This window comes from Melanaphis sacchari, unplaced genomic scaffold (assembly GCF_002803265.2).
Source record: "Melanaphis sacchari strain LSU unplaced genomic scaffold, SCAv2.0 Contig7_pilon_pilon, whole genome shotgun sequence".
Classification (NCBI taxonomy): domain Eukaryota; kingdom Metazoa; phylum Arthropoda; class Insecta; order Hemiptera; family Aphididae; genus Melanaphis; species Melanaphis sacchari.
Window position 1 is genome coordinate 2,886,887 of NW_020271560.1, and position 25,925 is coordinate 2,912,811.

The 25,925-nt window shown below is 28.2% G+C and overlaps 1 protein-coding gene across 1 annotated transcript; it reads right to left on the reverse strand.

The window, feature by feature from the left end:
* Positions 1–1,873: 1,873 nt before the first annotated feature.
* LOC112601851 lies at positions 1,874–25,925 on the reverse strand. Its single transcript, XM_025349673.1, has 3 exons — positions 25,471–25,925; positions 5,421–6,113; positions 1,874–3,048 (listed from the first exon to the last, which is right to left on the reverse strand). The coding sequence occupies exons 1-3, from the start codon at positions 25,495–25,497 to the stop codon at positions 2,122–2,124; spliced, it is 1,647 nt and encodes a 548-aa protein (XP_025205458.1). The 5' UTR covers positions 25,498–25,925; the 3' UTR covers positions 1,874–2,121.

Here is a 25,925-nt window from a genome sequence, read left to right on the forward strand (position 1 = left end):
GTTATTATTATTTTTTTAATAGTGACATGGTAGTTAAAACTAATTTCTTTCGAAAAACATCACTTAATACATTGTTGTTAATAATTAATAAGTCAATAATTCATATATATATGATGCACCACATACGGATGTGAATAGATTTATCATATAACCAGCTTAAAATTAGTATACATTTATTAAAAGATATTTTATATATTTTAGAATATTTCAATGTTTATTGAAATAATAATATACGTAACGGCTAAATGATTCAAGTTTTTTACAATAAATAACTTTTAGATAACAACAAAATAACTAAATTTGAAAGAATATTTTTTTTTTGTTAAAATATCTGATTTTGTCAATATTTGAACTTAAAATATCTATAAAAAGAATAAATAATTATGTATATGTATTTTTGATACCTATACCTTTTTAAAATTGCTATTAAAATAACTTCTTCTTATAAATTAATTTTTCAAACTTTTTTACCAAGAAAAATGTTTATATTTAACATTCATGGAAAACAAACTTAAGAAATTATACTGAACATAAAAAAGTCTTATTTTTTAAATTTTATTTTGTGTAGAAAAAGATAATTTAAATAATAATGGAATAAGTTTCTACGAACATTAATTTTTGTTTATTAAGTATTAACACAACATTACAAATAGTTTGAGAGTAAATCGTTATTTATACGCTTCTCAATATCACTACAATTTATTTGAATTTCAAACGCTCATAAAAATATATTTGGTTCTATACTAAGATTGTTTTTTTTCTAAATTAAAGTAAAAAAAATATATGAGAAAATGCATTTCCTTTTCAAGCTTAAATATTAATATAACAATTTTTTCCACTCATAACTCCATCTCCAGAAAATTTAATTTAGGTCTTACTTGTTATCTACCTCAAATTAAAAATTGAAGCATTTTTTCTTATACAAGCATTTAATTAATTTACGCACATCATTGTTATCCATAACATTAAACCTACATGTATTTAAAATCTAAAATACTCGTATACCCAATTTGTAATTTATTTTAAAATAAAATGTTTTCGTTTATCGCTACAAAAATAATAATAATGATAATAAAAAATACAAGAACGGATTATAAGTGATATTAAGCTTCATACATATTATAAACCTAAGCAGTACCTATTTGTATGAAATTTAAATTTTTGTAAAAATATGTTAATAATTAATAGTAATAGTGTTAAAAATATATATAATTTTACCCTCAAAAGATTATTATTAAGCACAATCGATTTAATTTCGAATATTTTGCCATCAAAAAACTACCCAAACTTTTGTGGTTGCAATATTTTTATTATCAGAACATTTTCGGTTTGTAATAAACAATTCTTAGCAAATGTGTGTTTTACATGTTTTGTACTAAAATTAATTATTCTTCATCGCCTGTAAGGTAAGTAGTGAAATTATTCTTTTTTTCCCCTAATAACAATCGTTTGACTGTTCATTTTGTACGGTTTTTGGTCTCAACGTCACGAAATAGTTTGTAAATATTACTATCATATAAACGATTAAATTGGTCACTGAAAAAATGTCAACTGCAGCCATCTAATGTAGAGCTGCAGCCATATTCATCCAAAGTTGGTCGGATGAAGTTGAAACGCGGCTGACCACTTAACCCGACTAACTTCAATTTTTCCGAACCACTCGTATGCCATTGTGCGGCGACCGATCAATGTTTTCACACGTAAATAACAAAAAACAAACACAAAAAAACACTCCACACATCATTCGCGCGGAAAACCTATTCCGCTTAGATCTTTATTTTTTAATTTAAAAACTCAAGTTGTTATAAACACGATATAATAATAATGTTTGATTATTCGATGCTAACCACAAATTCAAATTATATCAGTACTTAGTTAAACTTAAACATAATAATAATTATAATGTAATATTTCGATCAGGTCACAATGCACAAATTTATGCGCAACAATGATCATGTAATAAAAGTCCAATATCGATAAACAACGCATATAAATAAATTTAAATATTCTCTCAACACGATAAAAATTAAAAAATTAAAACATTCAATTACTTAGTACTATAGGTATGTGCAAGTAAATAAATTAAATAGGAAGGTAACTATATTTATAATGACAGCCGCCTTAAAGATAGGGTTCCGTCCAGTATTTGACGGCGGCCGGATACGCAGACTTGCAGTCAAACGACGCCGACTTGGCTCTGCTCCTGCTCTTCACGTCCTTGGGTTTCTGCACGTTTCTGTGCGATCCGTATGCGTTTCTGTTTGGTTGCACGGTGATGATGGACTTCTGGCTGAGGCCGGTCACCTCCAGGAACGATTCGTAGTTGACCTGGCCGGCACAACACGTACTATCGTCCCCAGCCGACCGCAGCAGGACCGCCGCCGCCGCCGTGACCGCCGCTGCAACGGACGACGAACCGTGTCGACCACCACCGGACGGATATTCGATCCCGTCCGCTTCGGATCGGCCACAACCGTATTCCTTGTCCAGGTCACTGTCCTCAAACCGGAACTCTTCGAAGTTGTTCCGCGGATCCAAATCGCTTAAGGACACCGTGCAGCCACCGCTGCAAATGTCCGGTTCCGAGTCGGTCCTCACGTTCAGCTCGGCAGCCGTCCTCAGGTCGGCATCCGCGATATAACTCCCGTCATTTCCACCATGGCTGTCGATCAAAGTCGGTGACCTCCTACCACTGACTACACTGCCACCGCTGTGGTCCGTGCCGCGTGACTCTGACGCCGTTGCCAAACTGGAAGTTGTGGAAGCCGTGGTGCATATGCTCTCAAACTTCCGGACCATCTGCGACACGCTGGGCGACGTTTCCGTAGACGCTGTGCTTGACGTGTCGTTCTCTGATTCGGTCGAATCACCGCATTGCTGCAGCAATAACGTCTCAACTGTTTTCACGATGTCCGTCTGTCCATCTTCATCGGGCTCGGGTATATGAGTCGTCTTGCCGAAGTGTACGGTCTTTGGCGACGGGTACTTATCCGCCTTCTTCAGTGCAGACGTTATCACCTTGCCGTTTTGTTTCACCGAAGTTATCACCTACAAACAAATTCAAGACGTCAAAACGGTATGACTCACTTTCCTTTACACATAATATTATATAATAATTATTATGATATACAATGCGACATGCTAATTGGTGTCGCTATTGTTTACCATAGGATTTTTTATTTTCACTGAAAAGTTATCTCTAAGATATTTTAACCATTATTTATAAATACACAGTGTTCAAATTTTTGGAAGTGAATTTTCAAATTAATAAATATGGTAATTAATATTATTATTTTTTTTTAATTTAAATAATTTCCAACCAAATTACCTAAGTTAATATCGCTTAACGATAAAACAAATGAATGTTAAATAATAATTACTTTAATTTCATGGTTATTATATTATTTTAAAAATATTATGTTTTAATATTAATAATTGATTAATTTTATTACAGTGGAAATTGATTATAACCCCATCGGTTATTACGTCACACTGATACGGTGACTACAATAAATAAAATACTACTATTTTTCCATTATTTTAATGTTAAAAAGTATAAGATTAAATAAGTATATGCTATAACGACAAAACTGATTTAATGATTATATTACAATGAGACAATAATAAAATTATTTTAATTTGTAATGGTATATAACGTCTATAATTTATCAGTAACTCAATAGGTATAATTTTATCATAAAAATATTAATAATTAAAATAATACGGTTGAAATATATCGCTACGTATTTTATTTAAGTTTAATTTAGTCAGTTTGTATACGTCAAAATGATAAAACGGAAAGCATTTACAAATACATTACTCATAATTATTGTACATAGAAGATACATCAGTTAAATATTGATCATTAATTTATTTTATTATCATTATCATTTATGATACAGAAACATAATTTTCCATTAAAATATGATGCAACCAAAATGTTAATTTATATGTTTTAAAAATAGCTACTTTTAATACGTTTTATTATCTATAACAACAAGTTTATCAGTCCTTTAAAAATCGTGACAACTGATTTTACTGTAATTTGTAAGTAATTTAATAGGCTTAAACTTAGTTAATATTATACTTCAAAAATATAATTTTAATTAAATGTTTTGTTTGTTTTTTTTTAATTAAGGCATCTTCTTCTTCTTTTTTTTAAATTTTACTAAGATGTAAATATTCTTTTTTGAAATTTGAGTTAACTTTATCATGGAACTGATACCATCTTATATTTATAAATATCTGATATCTGTAAAATCTACTGCAGAATATTTACCAGGGAGTAAAATTTCACGGTGGAATATACTTTTGTTAAATTTTTTAGGTAGGTACAAATCATTAAGAGCACATGAACGCAGATCAAAATACGAGTATACCGGGCACACACTACCCTTACAACAGTTTGTGACGTAAAGATTGTATAGACGCAAAATAACTAGTAAGAATAATTACAATGCAGGCAAAAATATATATAAATATATATTTTTAGGTTGTAAATATTTTCAAGAGTTAGTGGTAAAGTGATATTGGGAAAAAAAGTGATGTCTTTAAAAATTTTTATGCGCTTATTATAAGTCGGACTGTCGAATTGTTATATAGAACTCTGTGTTTTTATTAAAGAACAGTAGATGAATTTTATTTTTAAGATGTAATGACAAAATTTAACATCATAATATGCATATAAGTATATACGCAATACAAATGATCATTATTTAAAATCTAAATGAACATTAGTAAACGAGATGATAGTTTGATCAGATATAAAAATTTAACGTATTGCAAATTTTAATATTGTCACATAATAATTATTACGTTAATAGTTATTACGTTTAACAATTTTCTAAAAAAAAAACTATACCTCAAACATATTACAATTGTATTGTGCACAACTTATAGTTTGTAAGTGAATGTGTCAAAAAATATAATTAAAAAAAAAATATTATAACTTGAAATTATGCTCTTAGAAAACATTTTTTATTCTAATCATAACGTACCATTAAGCATTATGGGCAAAAGTCAATTCGTCCTAGTTCAATAATTATTTTTATTTATAATGAATAATTAGAGCTAAATAAAAGAATATTACCATTATTAATAAAATAAAATATTTTTCATGGCTTGGCGTGGCGCGTTAGCTGCTACCAGACGCATTCCGCGACTGTTGGTAAGTAGCAACTACAGCTACTAGCTTTCGGATGGGTAACCACCCGAGTTTATATTGGTTAAAAACCTTGCCACACATACACGTATTTACTATCAACCGTAACAACCAAAACAATCGTAAAAAACAACCTACCATACCAACCTTACCCCTACAACAGGTAATGGCCCTAGCGCCGGGCTAAGTTCAATAGAAAAAAAAAAAAATAAAAATATTTTTTCAAATCAATACTGATGAAATATTTTAATAAGTTTACCTCTTTAGAGACTTCGTTATATGTAAACTCGTTTTTCGAGAAAATAGAGTTAGACACAACAAATAAATTGTTATTGGGCGTTGGGTTTGGAAACGACGATATGTCATTGAGAGATAAGTCTGTAACGGTTTTACTGTACACGTTCTTGTTAAAGTTTATATTGTTGTTTGAATTTTTTTTAGTCAGCGTGTCGACTGGTAAGACATTTTTCCTCGGTACTTCCAATTTTGGTGGTATTACTATGAGTTTTTCTGAACTGGAAGAATTTCCATCGTTATTTTTTATAGGTTCATTTAAATCTGATTGTGACGAGATAGATGTGATCAAGTCGGGCTTTGAAATCGAAATTTCAGTGTCCACACATGTCTTATTTTTATGACAATACTGCGCTAAACTCTGTTTCAATTTTGCAATTTCTATTTGTTGTTGCCTTATCACCGAGTCTCTCTCTCCTAGTTGCCGTCTAATCTGCTGTTGTTCTTTTCTCAATTTAGACTCGAACACATACAGTGACCTCAAAATTCTGCCTAAATCATTGAAATTTGAACGTTGAAATTCTTTTAGCTGATTGTTTTTTTTGTCAACTTTCAGTGACAGTTCTGCCGCTAGCTGATGTCTTTTGATAATTTGACTGGTCAATGCATTTTTCGTTCTTGAAAGTTCGTTTTTTAATCTGATTATTTCACTATCAATCTGAAACAAAAATATAAAATAATTAAATATAATTATTGTCCATACATATGCTACACTCTAACTTAAATAATAGAAACTTCTTTGTTTGTATATTTATATACATGGATTTTTAAACGTTATGAACGAAAAAAATCACAAACTATTGACAGTAAATAATTGTATTTATGAATAGCCTTTATATTATAAGTATCTACATTCTACATACTTTTAAACATTATTATTTTGTTGTTGAATCAACACAATTATGTTTAATTTTACTTTGTATTTTTTAGAGTAGATATTATTTAGCATTTATATTTGAATTTCATTAATTTATTCATAACTAGGTCACGTTTGATTTGTTAGTGTTATGTAATTTCAAAGAGCTATGCGTAATAAAGTTGTTGTCAAGAATAATCTATTTACAATTATTGTCATTTAATATATTATTGAAAATATAAAAATACGCTAACATAAATAAATAGTTATAAAGATTTTCGTAGTATTCAGAATTATGAAAATATTTATTTTTATATAACACATAATTATAAAATGTATAATCGTGATACATATTTTTTATGAAAATATTACTACTTACTATAAGCAACATTGATTAAAACTTAGCAAAACATATTCACGTATAAGTATGTGTCTATCCTATCTTTATAAACTACGATTTATCATAGTGTAATACAAACAGATGAACGAATAATTGCTTCATTAGAAAAACTTGAGAAGACAACGATCGCATTCCGCAAGCGTAAATATTATATGCTTTAGAACCAAATTCTTATTAAAATAACAATCGTTATTAAACAATTATCTCACATGGATTTTCCACTGACATTATGTCTCGATTTCTACGATGTGAGGTTGCAAAATGTATTTCGAATTGTTTGCAGAATATGTTCACTATTTGAATTGTGACAAAAAATGTATAAATTATTATTTATTTTGAAAATTAATCACGATATTTTTGCATAGATCATAATTTATACAATTTCGTAGATATAATTTAAATGACAAACCTTGCGAATTTTCAAATTTTGCCTCTTTTTTTATTTATCTCTCAATACTCTTATGATAATGCGATTACAGTTTTTCTACAAAAATACAATAGCGTTTATTAGTTTTCTTTCTAAGTCTTAAAATTAATCCCTTGGGGTACATACCACATCGACCAGACCAATTCCATCTTATAACGATTGGTTGCTATCCCCCCTCCCCTTAATACAGAGCTGTTTTTCAAATAATCTAAATTTATCGAGCAAATAAAATTCATATAGATACTATTCTACAGTAATACGTATTAAATGCCCATATAGTAGTAGGACACGCACACTATAATAGTTACCGACATACCTATTTATTAAGCTACAATGGCAGACCCATTTTCAGAATACACATAAAGTAGTGTAGATATCAGTATTAAAGTAGAGTATAATATACTTTTTTCTAAAAAACATTACTTATATCATGTTATTAGTTAATATTGACTTAATAAATAGCTTAATATTAATCTAAATATTCTGAAAATTTAGTTATGTATAAAATTAACATATATACTTGAGGAAAAATGTTGTAGGTCGCAATGGTTAATATATTTTTTTTATTTATGATAACATAAAATAACTAAAATAGAAAAATAATATTTTATTTATTTTATTTTATTTTTTATTTATATATTCAACTTTATCAATATTAGAACTTCAAATATTTATAAAAAAAAGTTGTTCATAATGTCTACCTACTTTTCATATTGTTAGAACGTTGTAAGAACAACTTACGATAAATTTTGCTATCATTTTTCAAGCTTTTTGACACATATAATTTTTTTATCATCAACGCTATAATGTTAAAAATTTAATTGTGTATAGAAAATAATAATTTTATTTAAGTTATATAACGAGTTGATACAAAGTTTTATGCGATCAATATTTTTTGAATTACGACAAAAATTATATTAAAGAAATCATTATTTTATGATAAGAAATCATGGTGGTTTTGAGTTCATTTTTTTTTTATTTTTTTTTAATTCTTTTACACTAATAAACACTTATAATGAATCTTGTATTTAATCTATAGGCCTTAAGTAAAACACTTAAGTGAAATTTTTAATTAAAAAATAATTTGCATATGTTCATGTATTTTAATAGATTTCATCAAATTTTTAAATTTAAAGGCTTATAAGTCAATTTTTTTTAAATTATTTTTTTAAACTTTTTGACTCAGAAAAACACATTTATTATTAAAAAATTCAAAAATATTGAATAGTATACTGAGAATAATTATTTGACATATCCTGTAAGTATGTATGACCACGAACTAGATCCAATTTCCTGTCATAAATCACCTTCAATATTCAATATTTGTCTGGTGTAAAAGTTTTTTCGGATGTAAAAAATAAAAACTATCATTGTAACACCAATGCTTACTTTGTTTCACACAGTGTCTAACATTTAAAAACTTAAAAATATCATTGTTACATTGCTCAGAAACTATATTAACATCATTTTAACTTTTTTAATCTCATATTTTTCCACAACATCCTTACAACGAATAAATATTATTTCTGGCGTTGTTTATCGATGCCGGATTTTTGAAATCGGTTTGAGCGTAGTAATACGTTACAATAAAATTACTATATTGTATAGTCTGCATCAAAAACTATTTACATATATATATATATATATATATGATTTGTTGTAGTTTTATTTCTGCGAATAGTGGGACAATACAATTTTCTGATAAATTGTATTTTCAACGAATCTTAAGCCATAACGCCCAACTGGATAACTCGCCATACTAACGTCTGTTCCCGAGAATTTATCTACTCGGGATAAACGATGACGATTTTGTGCAGCGGTTCACATTTCAAACTGTTCCACCCATCCCACCACCGCCACCAACCATTACGTTTTTCAACGTTAAACGAATTCCAGAGTCGAGACGTGTCGGCTGTAGAATTTACCAGTACACAATAACTGCACTAACAACACGACTGCATTCGATATGAAAAAATAAAACAATGTTGAAAAACACGAACAATCCGATCCTCTCGTGGAGGACTGCCCATTTTAACCCTTTCGGTAAAAAAAATTTACCACGTACGTGAGTATTCATGAATACGAACTTTTTAAGTTTTTTAATTATTCATTGATTATGCTGACTGTCGTATATATACTGATAGCCTTGCTATTATGGTCACTAAGATTATCAGACCAAACGACTATCTCCCTCATTAGCGGTTATTACCCGCGGCGATCGCGACGACGGCTGTGCGATTATCGCACGTCCGGCGAGCTGCCCCGTCGTGTCGTAGTCGTTACCCGTCTTCCGTTTTCGCCATTTTTCGTCCGGCAAAGATTGTGTGTTGAGCTGTTGCTCCACCGACCCATCGGACAATTTTACGACCCTTAATTTTTGTGTCACGTGTGACCGTCGGTATAGTTATCTTTTTTTTTTTTTTGCGTATGTCGCTCTCGCCGCCATGTTTCCCTACCGTCGACCTAACCGTCGACCTAACCGTCGCTCCACCGTTCTCTTTTTGGCAATTGTTGCAGCCAACTTGTGTCGTGTGTGACCACCAAAATCCGTTATGTTTCGTTGTATCGGGGTCGGTGCATGGATATAAATGTTCCATGTTTTTTTTTTTTTTTTTGTGTGTGCGAATCGTTGCGGTATCCTTTTTTTGTGAAGTGTGCATTCTCCCAACATTGTAATATAATATATATACATATACTCCACATGGTTAATAGTGGACCGGTATCGTACCACTTTGCCGTATCGTTTCGGCACAGTGTCGGATCGTATTCGACGATTATAACCTGCCACTGCTGAGAGTCGTCGTTGGACAACCGGCCAGACTCCACTACCAATCTTTCCCGTGATTATAGTGTTATCAGTCGATCCATATCATGGTCGTTTCATTATTATCATTTGTTATTATTATTTTTGCATTACCACCGATTTAGCTAAATAGTTTAGTACTCTATTATATTATTATTAATTATTATATATTTTTGAACGTGGAGACTTCTACCTCATTATTATTATTATTATTATTACTTAATAATATTGTCTATTATTCTATTTATTTATTTTAGCAGTACAGCGGAGCCATTGGCACGTCATTCATATACATTTACGTGTTTTTTTTTCTAGTACCTACATATTTAATAATATTTATTGTTGGTCACCTTACCATTGATACATATTACGGGGGTTGCCCGACGTGAGTGTTGTGATCGGTAGGCTGATTTTAAAATTTAGGTTTTATTATTGAGTGTAGCCGAACCGGTCGACGGCTTCTGGGTCGACAGTAAGGGCTCGTACCACAATTTGGCGATTAATAACATTTTTTTAAATGAGTTTGGATAATATATCAAGGTATTATAAGTACTAAATTAGGTCGTTTACTGCGAAAACTACATAAAATAATTTTTGAAAGTTACTAGTTGTACGAGTAGGTCAGTTACTAAAAGGTTTAAGGAATTCCGAATGGTGGGTTAGCGGAAGTGAGTAAACAAAGTTGACGATAAAATATTATCAATCACTGACCGTGAAACAATAGACCGTCATCGAAATTCAATAAAGCCTTAAAGGTGGTGTAGATGAAGACGAAAACCCAATCGTATATTAAATAAAATTCCGGCCTCACCGTCGTGCGTGCGTCGTACAAAAGCGATAATCGTCAGCGAAAAATGGGGTAGGTAAAAGTTAGAAAAAAAAAATAAAACAAAAAAAAATCCAAAACTATTTTAGTCGTTCAGTGAATCGGCAGACATAATGAGATATTTTTAGTATAAATATATATATATATATATATATACACGTCGACGGGATGTTCGCTCAACAATTACGGGCAGATAGAAATCCATTTCCTGCGCACGTGTATACGATCAGTGTATATACGTAGTGAGTATATGGTATATAGAATTCGATCGCTGGAAAATAAATATTATCCAAGTTGTACGAAACCAACGATATTATTGTTCTTGCCGCCATATTTTCGTAACCGATTGTTGTTATAGATTCGAATAAAACGTTTCGTTGTACATCCTTTTGTTCCACAAACTATAACCCGCGTTTTTAATAAGAAAAAAAAATTCTTTTTAAAATAACAAGAATATGTTTACTATCTACGTCGTTTTTTTTCAAAAATGAAAATATTTAAACTGTTCCGTTAATTCAATTAAATTGTTTAGTTTTTAGCTACTTTACCTTACGTAGTGTAATAGATTCTTTAGCTATAAAATAAACAATAAATAGCTATAAATCTTATAATTTTAAAACAAATTTTTTATACAATACGTATCAATAACATGGCCGTAAAAGTAATGGTGTAGGAATCTAAACTCCAAAAGCTTTTTTTAATTATTAGTTCTATAAAATTTTAATTTTTGTAATTCTTACACAATTATTCAGTTAGAAAAGTTAAATATTCTAAAATTTCCGAAAATTAGAATCGGAATAAATAAATTATTAATAAATAGAAATAAAATAAATATAGGTGATGAGCATACTTAGTCAATCGCCCGGTATAAAAAATATCTATAAAACAATTTTTGGAGGAAATAGTGGACATATAATAGTATGGTCATGTTATGTCCTAAAAGTCATACTAAATGGCCATCATCGAAGTAATTTTACTTAAAAAAAGTTCCAGGATAAACTTATTACATAAAAATTTACACATGTTATGTATTGGGTGCAATTTACAACTTTTACTTTTTTTGGCAGCAATTAATATTAGTTCACTGGAATATTAATTATAAAAAAAGATAAAGTAATTTACACACTTTTAAAATATTATGGAAGATAAAAATTATAATAATTTAAATTTATATATAGAAAATTGATGACTTAGAATACACTAAGTGGTTATCACTTTATTTACCAAAAATTGTTTTACGGTTAGTAAAATAAAAAAAAAAAAGGTAAAAATAAGTTTTACATTTTTTTTAAATTTAATAATATTAAGAAATTATTATAATTTATTATTTAATTATTTTTAGTAATTAATATAATTTAAGTACCTATATTAGTTTATCACATTTTTTTTAAATTTTTTTTTTATTTTTTTTTAACAAATTATAAATAAAGGAAATAATAATTTATTGTTTCCATAAATTATTTTAATAATGCGACATCATTTTCACATAAAATTAAGCTTACTAAAATCATAGTATAATTTTTATTATGTTTGACATTTTTTTCAATCAGCTAAAATTGTTTTTATTAACTTTATTTGAGACTTCTCCATTAACTTTATGTGATTTTTATTGTATCTCAAATTCACGTTTGAATTTTACATCAATAAATTAACCACATTGTTTAAAATGGGTATCGATAAATTTAAAGTCACTTAAATAAGTATTATTGATGCAAATTATCATACTTATATCCATTTTATAAATCGATAAGTATTCATTTTACTATATTATACACTTTTTTAATACGTTTTCACAGTAGGCACAAATGTGAATTTATCAAAATACGCCCATTTAAATTGCTTAACACGCCATTGATTTGAAATTAAAAAAATGTTTTATGTGTAGTAAATGCAAAGTTTTACCTAAACAAACACATGAGTTTAGCATATTATAATCTATTTAGTTCAATTTAAATCAATAATGGAGCTGTATTCAATATATATATTACATATTGTTTATTATGTACCCATAAATCGTTCGTGATCTTTTTAAACAAAATAATTGTTAACACAAAAAAAAAAAAAAAAATTATTAACTAAATTTATCCTAGAAATCTAACTATTTGAAGCAACCGATAAAAAAAGATTTTGAAAATAGGAAACTCGTAATAAATTATATTATATTAATACTGTTAACTTGTATTGAAACTTTACTACTCAGTGAAAAAATATTTACGATAGTTTATTTTTTTTATTATTATTATTATTATTATTATTATTATCATTGTTATTAAGCTTCGGAAACAAACGCCATTAGCTGTGGGATATTTTTTTGTTACCCTACTTTACTATGATAGGTTTTTGGAACACCTGTTATTGTATGTGGGACATGTCTATGTCGCTAAGAATTCGGATAGTCACCTATCCGAGGCGCTAGAAACGCCGGAAGGTGCTTGACCAGAGCACATGATTGCAGCCTAACAGTAGGCATGCACAACGTGCTTACAATACAGTTTGTATTCCGGCTTATAACGTTAAAATTGGTATTTTATAGAACTTACCCACCAAACAATTCTGTGAATATTGCACATTATAGTTTACATAGTTTATAATAAACGCTAATAACGTAACAATTCATTAACATTTTTCAATAGCGCATTAGCAATGTAATAACGATACATTTACCAAATTATTGAGAATTATTTTCTAATGACTTAGTTTTTGGCTGGCTGTTAAAACGATATCGATTCGAACGAGACTACAACATAGGTATAAAAGTTATACTCTCATAAACGCAAGCGATTTTATATTTCTCGATTACTAAAACGATGTGTATTTTACCAATTGAGCTGGAAATGAAAACGAACGAAAATAAAATTAAAAGTGTATCAAAAAAAAAAATATATAAATACATACGTATGTGTACTTAAAATATAAATGCGTGTCGGAACAAGGTTCCGAATTTACACTAATATCGTTTATCGGTTTACAAGTAATTTTTATCGAACCCGCAATGACGATGCATTACGTATTTTTATTTTAAACGTCAGCGTTCATTGTTAAATTGAATCATTTAGAATTTCATTCAACGATTCGGATCACCGACTTTTCTTTTTAAATATAATAAGCTTGTTTTAATAATATACCACGAAGAATAAAATACGCAGAACTAGATACATAACGAATTTCCCACGCGAGAAAAATTTACGCGCTGTATTATAATAACAACATGCCGTATAAGCGATACCGAAGAGTACGTCATAGATACAAAAAATATATCGAATTACGCGTGTACTGCAATTTGTACACCCGATTCATTAAACATTTATATAATATAATACAGACACACATATAAATACTCGTTTATTATAAACATAGTAAAGTATATTATACAAGGTAAATTGTGTTGGTTAATAACAATTTTCTCGACAAGTATATAAACGTTTTCAGAAATATTTTGTACATAATTTCATTACAAAACATAATTTTTGAAACTTGTTATATTTTATACTATTTTTTTAATCGTTATAATTGTTTAAGAGACGATAACAATAAAATATTATTTTTTTTGAAAAATATTCTGTACATATTTACACAAACAAATACTACTTTAAAAAACTGTTAAGAAATCGCACTTTTTTGCGGTAGACATTCCGAAATCCAATTGTCTGTATCATCACTACCGACAACGGACGTAAAATATAAACCGATTCAATAATAATAATATTACACTCGGGTGAGTAGCATCCTCAAGGAGATTCACCCATAAACACGTCACCACGTCACTTCCATTCTATGTCTTCATATAAAAATTTAAAAAAAATCACTTGCAAAATTGTATGGTCGAAATACAGCAGACGTTGAATAACAGCTTTTCAAACCACACGAAGACATTATCATAATAGATAGGAAACCACTAATTAGTGCCGCTGTCACAGGGTTCTGTTACCCTCTATAAAATGGTATACTGTTGCACTTCGTCCTATTGTTATCACAATATCAACAAAGATGTATAATTATTTTAATTAAGTGAGTTTATTGTAAGCTGCAGGAAATGTCAATGACGATAGATACCTGCTAGAACGCGCATAAGCATCATTTTAACAAGACGCGGACGACACTCGAAAACGATACTGTTTGATGCAGGAGATATTCATCGTATTTCAAGCGCTCGTACGTCGAACCGGCTGATTTTGGAAGATGGAGAGTTTTACGAAGAATCCATTATAATTATAATGTTTAAATAATGCGTACAAAGTAATAGGTACCTCATTATTTTCACCTTTAATAATGAATTAATTTCAAGGACAATATTTTTAAATATTAAAATTTCTACATAATTTAAAGTGTTCTATGGAGATTCACGGTTTTTTTTTTTCAATTGATAACCAATATTTTTTTATTACAAGCTTTTTAGTGAATGATTGTTTTAGAAAATGTTGATGCATGAGTAACTAAATCAAAATTTAAATGACTGTTGTTTCTGAGATATTAATATAATTTATATACTAAGAATAATAGCTTTAAAGAGATGTTTTTATATAAATATAAAATGGATTTAATATTTAATTTTGTATTTATTTTACCATAGGCATTTGTTAAATGTTTATAAATTATGATATATTAATTACTATTAATATCAAATCACCATTTTATCCAAACCTATTGACCGTGGACTTATTCTTTCAATAAAAGTTAAATAACTTAAATACTATTAGCTTCAAATTTTAATTTTACATCAACGTTTAAAAAAATATTTGCTTAGCAATTAACATTAAAAAAAGTTGAATGTTATTTAAAAAGAAAGAGGTTTTTATCACTAAAGAACACTTATTAAATATGGTATATGAATCTAAATAATTAAAGATATTGGTATACTTCAAAATTCTAAAAATCAGAGTATTCAAATAGTTTTATTATTAAAAGAAAAAAATGAGATTGTGCATGTTTAGTGAATCATCCTATACATGAAGTTACACTTAACATGCATCTAAATACATGCCCAGTTTCATTTTTTATGACAATGACAAATGATACTGTATGTACGCGTCTCGAGTTAGTGGTCGCGTTGTTGTGGATCTAATATATTATTATGCTAAGCCTGATTATTAGCATATATACATATTATAAACATTGTTGTTATCAATATTATAGTATTATATATATGAACTGTGTAATCGTAGGCAATAATAACGTATAATATTATTATTATCGACTGCAGTACCTATTTTATACTAATAATATACTATACTATGTTATACCACGACTGTTTCTAACGAAAGCCAATAAATCCGGTAGCCTCGTCGAGTTGCCAATCAATTAGAAAATAACTTTACGGAATGTGTTTTGTTTTTATATTTTTCAAAAATGTTCAGATAACATAAAACTCGGGAGTTGAGTATAAAACATGAAGTAATGTATACATTGCATACAGTCAGAATGTAAGTTCAATTCGTTCAAAAAATTATAAAAAAATACACCAAATTCTGTTAATAATTAAAAGTCCTATATAGTTATTCGTAGAATGTAAATGTAATATAAACGAATTTACTATAAATATAACTTACGTATTAGGTCAGTATACATGTAATTGAATTTGACAATATTTGTGTTAGTATAACATTTTTTATTAGAATATTAATTTATTGAAACAAGAAAATTGATTTATAGTTGTTTATCAAACACGTTGTTAAAAGTTTATTTTAATTTTCAAATAAAATGACATGCTATAAATTCTCCATTATAATTTTACATTTTGTAGTTATTTATTAAATGGTACAATTTTTTTTTTTTTTTTTAATATAGTTAAATAGTTCAAAATGTATTAAAAAAAAAAAAAAAAACATTGATTCAAATAAATCAAAGATCAAATTAATACTTGTTAAAGACTACAGCTTATAAGATAAAATAAAAAATATTTAAGTTCTATAATACGATCTGAGGATCACTATGTGACACTATGAGATGGTATATTATTTATTGATCAACTATACATAGGTAGTAAAATACAATCAATAGCATCAATGAAATATAGGTGAAAATAGTTAAAATTATTTGTTAAAAATAATTTTTTATTTGAAGATTTTTACCAAGCATTCCCCACCATATTTTTCTTCAATAATACATTTACTTAAATTGATTTTCTGAATTTCCAAGTATAATAATTAAATACTATAATTTCAAATTTTCAGATTTTTTTATACTATTAAATAAGTGTGTTATGTAATGATACATACTCATATTTATTTTCGTCAAATAAGAAATACCTTTTTAACTAATTTTAAGCACATAATTTTTTGTAGTAGTTTCCTAATTATTAAACTTTAGTGATTAAGGATAATATTTACCATATTTATAAAAAAATATAAATTATTAGTGATATTTTAATCTAATATATCTATACTTGAACCATTTAAAAAAAATTATAAAATGTTTAATATATTAATTCAAAATATTAAATCTGAATTTGAAATTATTTAATTTTTAAATAATAATAACCGTTATCAAATTATTAAATCACTTTAAGTATATATTTTAAGCTTATTATCGTAAATTATTATTATAAATGCATTTAATAAAGATCAATTACTTAGAATAACTACTCGTACACATTTCAATTATTATTATTCTCATCAATATTTTAAAAGAATCGTCTGCTTAAAAATGTATAGTAAAAAAGTTAGACACGCGAGTACCACTCTATTGTACTGTAGATATCAAAGAGTCGCTGAAATGGATGTGTTAAATTTCAATTCAATGATATATCATTGTATAAGAAAAACTATTTTGAGTGGAATGATCAACTTATATCAATAAGAATATTTTATTTTATGTGTTTAATATTTTTATTAAAGTAATTTATTTTACAGTTAACATCACGGTACTTGATTTGATTTTTGAAAAAAAAAAATTGTATTTTCACATGATACTATTAAGTAAAAATTTATATATAACCGATATACTAAAAGACATGGCTCAAGTAAATTTAAAAATAATCAATAATCTAAATTTAAATAAAATAAGCAAACGAAAAGCAATTGAGAACGTACGGTAAATTGGTAAATCAGTTTAATAAAATAAAAATATTAAAATAAATAAGTAATATGGAATATGAGATTAATACTACATAAGTTAATTTATTTAATATTGTATAATAAATATTTTTCATGGAAAATAATATTTTGCTAAATTCGTTATATTATACAAACTTAACTACATGAAGAATATCTGAATGTCTGATGAGATTTTACCAAAATAAGAAATAGAAAAATGTAGATTTATAATTGTCAAATAAAATTTAAAGATATAAAAACTGCAGATTTACATGAACTGTTATTGAAAAATAAATAGTTTTTAATGTATTGCATGAGCTATTTAAACCTATAAAGAATATTTTTTTACGAGTTAATTTATCTAAGTTTATGTTGTTAATAATTTATTTAAATATTTTACACAATATTACATTATTATAACTATAGATTACAGTAGTTTTTTTTTAAAAAAATTCAAAGTATAATACTGTAATAATATGTATAGAAGTATAAACGACTTGCTGCTAGAATTAATACAACGCTATACCATAATTTAGAGTTAAAATATATTCATATTTTTCGACATTAAATCATTTTAAAATGTTAAATATTATTTTACATTTGAAAGAGAACGTTCAACATTCTTGCATATTTTTTATCATATATTTCGCAAATATTTGTTTAAGTTGAATATTCATAACACTCAACATTATGTTAATTACTATTTATTTTCTTATTTTTTAACAGAACATTAATTGTCCTTAGGTACGTATATTTTGTCACAAACACAATCAAATTATTTATGTTAATTATGATACAGTCAAAAAATTTATAATGAACCACGATTTGTATATTAATTATTTCGTCCACTAATTATGAGGAAAGACTAAATAAATTATTGTTTAACTACCATTATTTTAGTACCTATCATTTTTTCGTAAATTATTATTAATTAATAGTTTGACAGTAACAAAAAAAAAAAAAAAAATAATAAATAAATAAACAGCTGCAAAGAAACAAATGATTACATAAAAAATTAATGACAATAGGTACTATTATTTGACAAAATTGCAAAAATAAATTTATGATGAGCCATATGCAACAACCGAGAGTTATAATGCATAATACAGTATATAAATATATATATATATATTATAATGTATACAATTTTAAAATAGTCTTAATAATTTATTTAAGAAGAATACAACATACAGTTATTATTTAAAGCTCCTACTAATTGTCCTGACGCTCCGAAATAGAAATTCCGTACACCAATCATAGTGTACTAGTTATATGAGCTGTAATGCATACATTAAGAAAATAGTAACAAGACTCGTCAACTAAATAGCTGAATTTTGATTTATATGTTTCTAATCTGCAGTCACAAATTTTTACAGGCAAGTTGTCAAAATTTTAAATAGTGGTCGTAAGTTTGCTGAGTTTACATTTTAGCGTGCCAGTAGATTGACGAAACAAACTATCATACGAATATAATTGCATAGTTATTTAATGTTAATGTAGTAGAATAATATTAGTTTTCAATTAATATAAAGATACATGTCTACGTACAAGTAAATGTAAACATAATTAGTTAATCCAATTATAAAATAATCATAGTTTAATATTGTTCATAATTATTACCTATGTCTCCGGTAAACTCGAATTCATTTTAGTAGCATCGAAACCGTTATAATTCATTTGCTATTCGCTTTGTAGTTTTTTACAGGACGTGTATCACAAAAGTATTCCAGAGTAAAACATTAAAATAAAATTGCGAGATGGTATCTATATAAAATATCGTTCATTGTGCATGTATCCATAACCGATTTCCTTACAATGCACTATTAAAGTGTCTCCAATCTCCACCATTGTGACTATATGCATAAAATAGTAATGTATCTTGTCGTTAAATTTTAATTTTAATGTTATAAACACAATTAGGAGATAATATGATCTATCATAAAATTATATTAATTTAAAAACAATACCAGCTATGAAAACAATTAAATGAATTTTTTTAAAGCCAACAACGATAAGACAAGAATCCTCGCTTTTGAATTCAAGGTTACCAAATATTATAATCTTATATCATTTAATACTCATTTATATTTTGTATTAATTTGAATAGTATTTTTAAACATGATTTATATTTTCTGAAAAATGAATGAAAAACATTATTCATTGTAGCATTGTAAAAGTAATAATTTAAATTTTATTAAAATTTTATACCGTGGCTTGGTGTGGCGTGGTGGTTGGCCTCAGTCACTAATGTGTTCTGAGGTCAAGCATCGACCGGCGTCGCTAGTTCTCGGATGGGTGACCACCTGAGTTCTTACTAACGAATCCATTGCGCACACACTTACATACACGTTTTCCAACCGTACCTACTAATCAAAACTTTACAAACAAACATTACACAAAAAAATCTACTATTCCTATCCACAGCTAATGGCTGTAGATACCGGGCTTAAATAAGATCAATAAAAAAAAAAAAAAAATCTTATACCCATTGAATGATAAAGTACTCTAAAACTGCAAATAAATATTTTTAATATAATTCTTTTAATAGTCGAAATTTGTTTGTTTGATCGAATAATTATTAAAATTGTTTTATTAAAATCTTATTTAATATTTTTACACGTGTACATAGATAATATTAACAAAAAAATACTGAGTTAGAAAAAAAAAATATATTAATTACATCATAAAAATAGCATAAAACATTATACAAATAGTCACATTAAAATATATAAGCTAATATATAAATATATATATTTTATACTATACGTAGCTAAGTATGAAATCGAATTTCTATATTTTAACAATGTGGAGCCAATACAAAATAGTACAGTACAATATTATGTTCATAAACATATTGACTTATACTGTTAAATTAATAGTAAACAATTTTAATTTAATCTTACAAGAGTTAAAACAAATCTCAAAATAGTTAATTACGCCATTTTTTAAGTAGGTAAATATAACTACAATTGAAAATTTCCCTAGAAAAGTCAGTACCTTTATCAAAGCTTTTACTGTAGCCTACTTTGTATACTCGCATACTTTTAACACAATAATAATAATAATAATATCTAAATTAATATTGACTATAAAATTTTAAATTCTTTTAATATTTCAATAATTGTTATATCATTAATATACAATTTATTGTCAAATACACAAGATATAATAACCATAAAACATGGTACCAATAACACAATCATTTAATTTAATTAAAATTAAAAATCCCTGACAAATTGAGATGGACCGTACATATTGTATTAAAACAGCTTAACACAAAAAAATAAAAATACATTTTACTGTATTAAATGCTTTGGAGTAATGCAATTTTACATAACCAGACTGACCCAACTCTAAAAAAAAGTATCAGCTAAATGCAGTGGCGTAGCCAGGGGAACGGCTGAGGGGGTTGTAGCCCCCTCACCACGAAATTTTAAGAAAATTTAAAAATGATTGTATATTACTATTAAAATAAAATATCCAAAGTATTTAAAGTATATAAGTATATTAAATCAATATATGTTAAGGATTATAGGAACAAAAATCTAAAATAAAACTTCAGCATCTGCATGTTTAAATTATGGATGAACCTAAGTAAACCACAGCTATGTAAAAAATTGATCAGCCCCCCCCCCTCATTCGAACAAAAATCCTGGCTACACTACTGGCTAAATGGCAGAATTTAATATTTTTTGTATTGAAAATTAATAATTTATTTCAGAACTAAAGTAGCCTAAGTAGTAAGTCTATGACATTGAATAAGGCCTTATTGGTTGTTATGTATTATTAATGAATTTACTATTTTAAAATAATCATAGTGGATGAACTAAAATTAGTGAAAAAAAATTAGCTAAAAGCTAACTAAACTTTAAAAAAAATACAACATAATTAAATGATATTATAGCTGCATACTATTATTTCATAACAATAATTATTAATAATAGAAAAATCTCAAATATGTCTAAAAATTATTATTGGATTTATCTAAAAAATAATGTATTGATTGTTAGACAAGCTGTTTTAGCGCCTCAATACAATTAATGATAAAATCGCAAAATTAAAAAAAAAAGTATTGAACATTGGGTTTTTGTTATTTTCTTATGATATACATATAAGTTTGTCTTTTAATTATGACAAAATGAGATAAACTTGTTATTTATTAAATATAAAATATAAAATATAGTTTTATAAGTAGGTACTTCATTAATATAATAGTATATGCATCTATAAGTAATAACTTATAAGTAACAGCTGACAATAATTATTGCAGTTTGTTTATAATTATTTATGAGTAATTCCGATTTATGGTAGTATTTTTGAACAATGCAACTTGATTTAAATATAATAAACACTTGTAAGTGTAATACCTACTCATTCATAGATATTGAGTAATTAACTAGACTGAAGGTTTATTATCATTTATCATTTGTCCGATAGACTAATAACGATTTCGACACAATGAGTAATAAGTACTTATTTACAACTAATTTGCATAGAAATATACAATTCAATAATTTACTCATAAGTGATATTTATAATATATAATGTATCTATTAGATATATATATATATATATATATATATATTTAATTATCTATCGTGGATATTTATTTTTCTTACGAACAACAGTTACAGTCGAGTTGAAATTAGTCATTCTTTAAAGTTAAATAGGTAAAGTTTTGCAAAACAAACATTCAATCATTTAAATAAAACTATTTAATGTATACAGAGAAAAAATACTTATAGATTCACGTCATATAGTTGATCATGGTTAAAATTAAATTAGTTTTACTAAAAAAAAAATATATATATAACGTTTTTTATATTAATTTGTATTTGCAATAAAGTGAAAAAAAAAATATTTACGAAATCCTCAAGGGAAATTAATTATTTAAGCGATTAAGATCCATAAAATTAAAACATAAAAAATAAATAAAAATTGTAAAAGGTAATTGGTATACATAACGAAAATGCATAACCATGTACTTAACATAAATAATTACGAATGATGCCAAAATCAGTTTCTAAATACAATAATACATTCAGATAACCCTAATTGGAATTTACAAAATATATAATACACTCATATATCACCTAAAGTCTGAACGATAGTATAGAACTAAATTAAATCGAGTAGTTAACCGTTTTTGGAAGAGTTATAGTAAATATGTCTGTTATATAGTATAATATGTACGTAGTTTAATTGGTAGGCACAGACTCAAACTTAACTAAGGCAATGGTGTATATTATGTGTAGCTTAAACTCAGATAGATGGAAGTTTAAAGGATTACCAAGTAATTGGCTTACAATTGCAGCGCACCGATATTATCAACAGCCATAGTTATACATTATTATAAGGAACCTTGTTTTGTAAACAGTACCTACATTTAATTGAAACAATTTTTTAATAATTGTAAAATTCACTAAGGACAATTTAAAATCGAATTATTCATATATATATCTATCTAACATATCATTCTAATATATATCTATATTATGTTAGTACAGTAACCACGGCACATATTACTACGCACAACGCACGTAAACTCTGAAGTAAAAACATTAATAGTTAATACGTATAACATAACATGAACCGATATAAACACAGGTACAAAATACGTTTTATTGGTACTCGTCGTGGAATACCTATATAACACTGCAATATCCTATATGTGTTCTGTAAGCTTTATAATACAACTATTACAGCATTAGGTTAGGCTAGGTATTGTTCATTAATACATCAGAGATTTTAAATACTTTACAATTAACTTACTATTTAATAATACAATAGTCCCCACGGTCAACAATAAAAAAATCCTCACCTAACTCAGTTTACATCCGGTTTTAATATTCTATTCATTGAACGTTAAATATGTTTAAAACTGTATATATATAATAAAATATGTAAAAATAAAAGTATATACAACTAAATTGCATTTAAATCAAAAGTTTATTATTAGTTGAAATTAGTGTAAATGAATATAAGCCAGTTTAACAATATAGTCAAGATCAAGTGTATTTTTAATTCATTTCGATGTGAATAAAATATCTGATAAAGATTTCAATCAATTTCAATTACATTTTTTCTATACAATGTAGATAGTTGTATGAATAATAATAATACGTATTATATGTATGGTAATCCAACTCGACTTTTTAAGCTATAAAATTAATGACGATCCATATTAAATTAAAACGTGTGGGTTTTTATAATTTCGTGTTAACAAATTGATTTGGTATCACTCGACTGGTTCCTATAATATTATTATTTAAGTGTTACTTTAAGACGAAACGCTACAAACAAATTCGTTAGTGACATTTCAACGGGATACGGGCTGAACTACTAAAATACGGGCTGAACTACTAAAATACTTACAAATAAAATAGTAGGTATGTATTTAATATAAAGTGCTAATAACTATTATTCTCGTCGTTGCGTGAGATTTTCGTAAGATTAAGAGTAGGTTCCTACCTACACAATGAAATATATTATTACTATTATTAAAGTCCCGACGCGAAATAAGAAGAGTAGAAATTACGTTGGGCGCACATGACCTAATAAATTCAATCGGTGCTCACTTTCTTCTAAACACCTTCCGCAGTCATTGCTCTGCGATCGTGGCGAAGTTTGTATCACGTTATCACCGTTATCAAATTCGTCGATTGAGCTGTTGTCTTGTAGTGTTCGAAAATCGGAAAATTGCTGAATTTCTTCGGTTAAAATTCCATAAGAATCGAAAGATCCAAACATAATTACATTTACGACCGAGAGAAACTACACACCATTTTGAGTCCGATGGCGTAGGCACAACAACACGGACGTGTGCGGGTGGACGGTCGGGCTGGGCAAAAGAGAATCGCGTAAAACCTGTACCGTCGTTTCCTCCGGCGGTGGTGGCGACGGCGGTCTGGAATGTACATGATTCTAATATATAAATACGCGATATGAAACCGAACAACATACCAGGGAATAACCGTCGTCGCTTCCCAAACTCGACGAACAAACCGGAATCGACTAGAACGATAATAATATTCGAATCGACCGAAGTCGTAACGTTCAATCGCGTTATCACACCCGTCGGTAAAATTTAAATAATATTGTATTACCGTTTCCGTTTGTCGTCTGTCCGATGTGAGGAAAAATACCAGCACGTTCGTAATTTAATACGTACACTATAATGTCTATAATACTATTACAATATCGATTGTTCGAATCGTTACTATACAAACGTATCTTTCTTTTTCCGATCCTCCGGTAACGTGCTGATAACACATAATATTATTTATTTTTATTTTTTTAACACGACGAACGGTGCACGGCGCATCGTCCGAGTAACGAACTGCACGCGAATAAGACTACTACAATAAATATACAAGGTCTGGGAAATGCGTGTTTTTCGTACACCTCCCCGAATGACGTTATGTCCAATGTCCATTGATAAGTAGGTACTAAAACCGAACCGGAGTTGTTATCACCGTACAAAAACGTTATTGTCGTATCGTCGTTGTGGTCCTGCGCGTCGACACGACGTACACGGACCGTACAACAGGTGGCACAGGTGCAACGCGCGTTATCAGTCGCGGTCGTCTGCGGAATGCGACGTCGCGTCCGGACGCTGTTTCATTGCTCAAAACAATATCAAATGAGTCATGTACAAATCTTATCGTCTCACCTGACTTATGTCGGAAGCAGTGTCCATGTTTCGTCCGGACGTTTGCTGGCAACACCATGAGTCATGACAGCGTCGTCGGCCGGGTGCCGTCGTGGGCGGCGGGCGGGCGAGCGAGCGAGCGATAACGGCGTGTGATTATTGCCCGGTCGCGACGCGGCTATAACCAACCCGGACCGATATCTCTGCGGAGAGAGTGTCCCGATGACGGTCAAACAAAAACGGACGTCCGTAATATTATATTATAATATATTATTGCCCCGCGTCTCAGCGTTGAAGCCGGTCGCACTCGGTGCCCATAATGTATTGTTTTATACGCGCGCGAACTCGTATCGCGTGAATAAAGAAACGACGGACGGCGGCGGCGTCGTGTCGTGTTTTGGGACGCACTCGGCCGGTTGGCAGCGACGACTACACACCACTACTACAGCGACTGCGATGCACAGTGCACACTGCAC

What these genes read in the sequence shown, in the direction of transcription:
- LOC112601851 (XM_025349673.1), bottom strand. Translation starts at nt 25,497, where the DNA reads ATGGACACTGCTTCCGACATAAGTCAG. An exon ending in CTGCTTCCGACATAAGTCAG is followed by an intron (nt 6,114 to 25,470) that starts GTGAGACGATAA and finishes TTTTTGTTTCAG; the next exon opens with ATTGATAGTGAAATAATCAG. An exon ending in ATAACGAAGTCTCTAAAGAG is followed by an intron (nt 3,049 to 5,420) that starts GTAAACTTATTA and finishes ATTTGTTTGTAG; the next exon opens with GTGATAACTTCGGTGAAACA.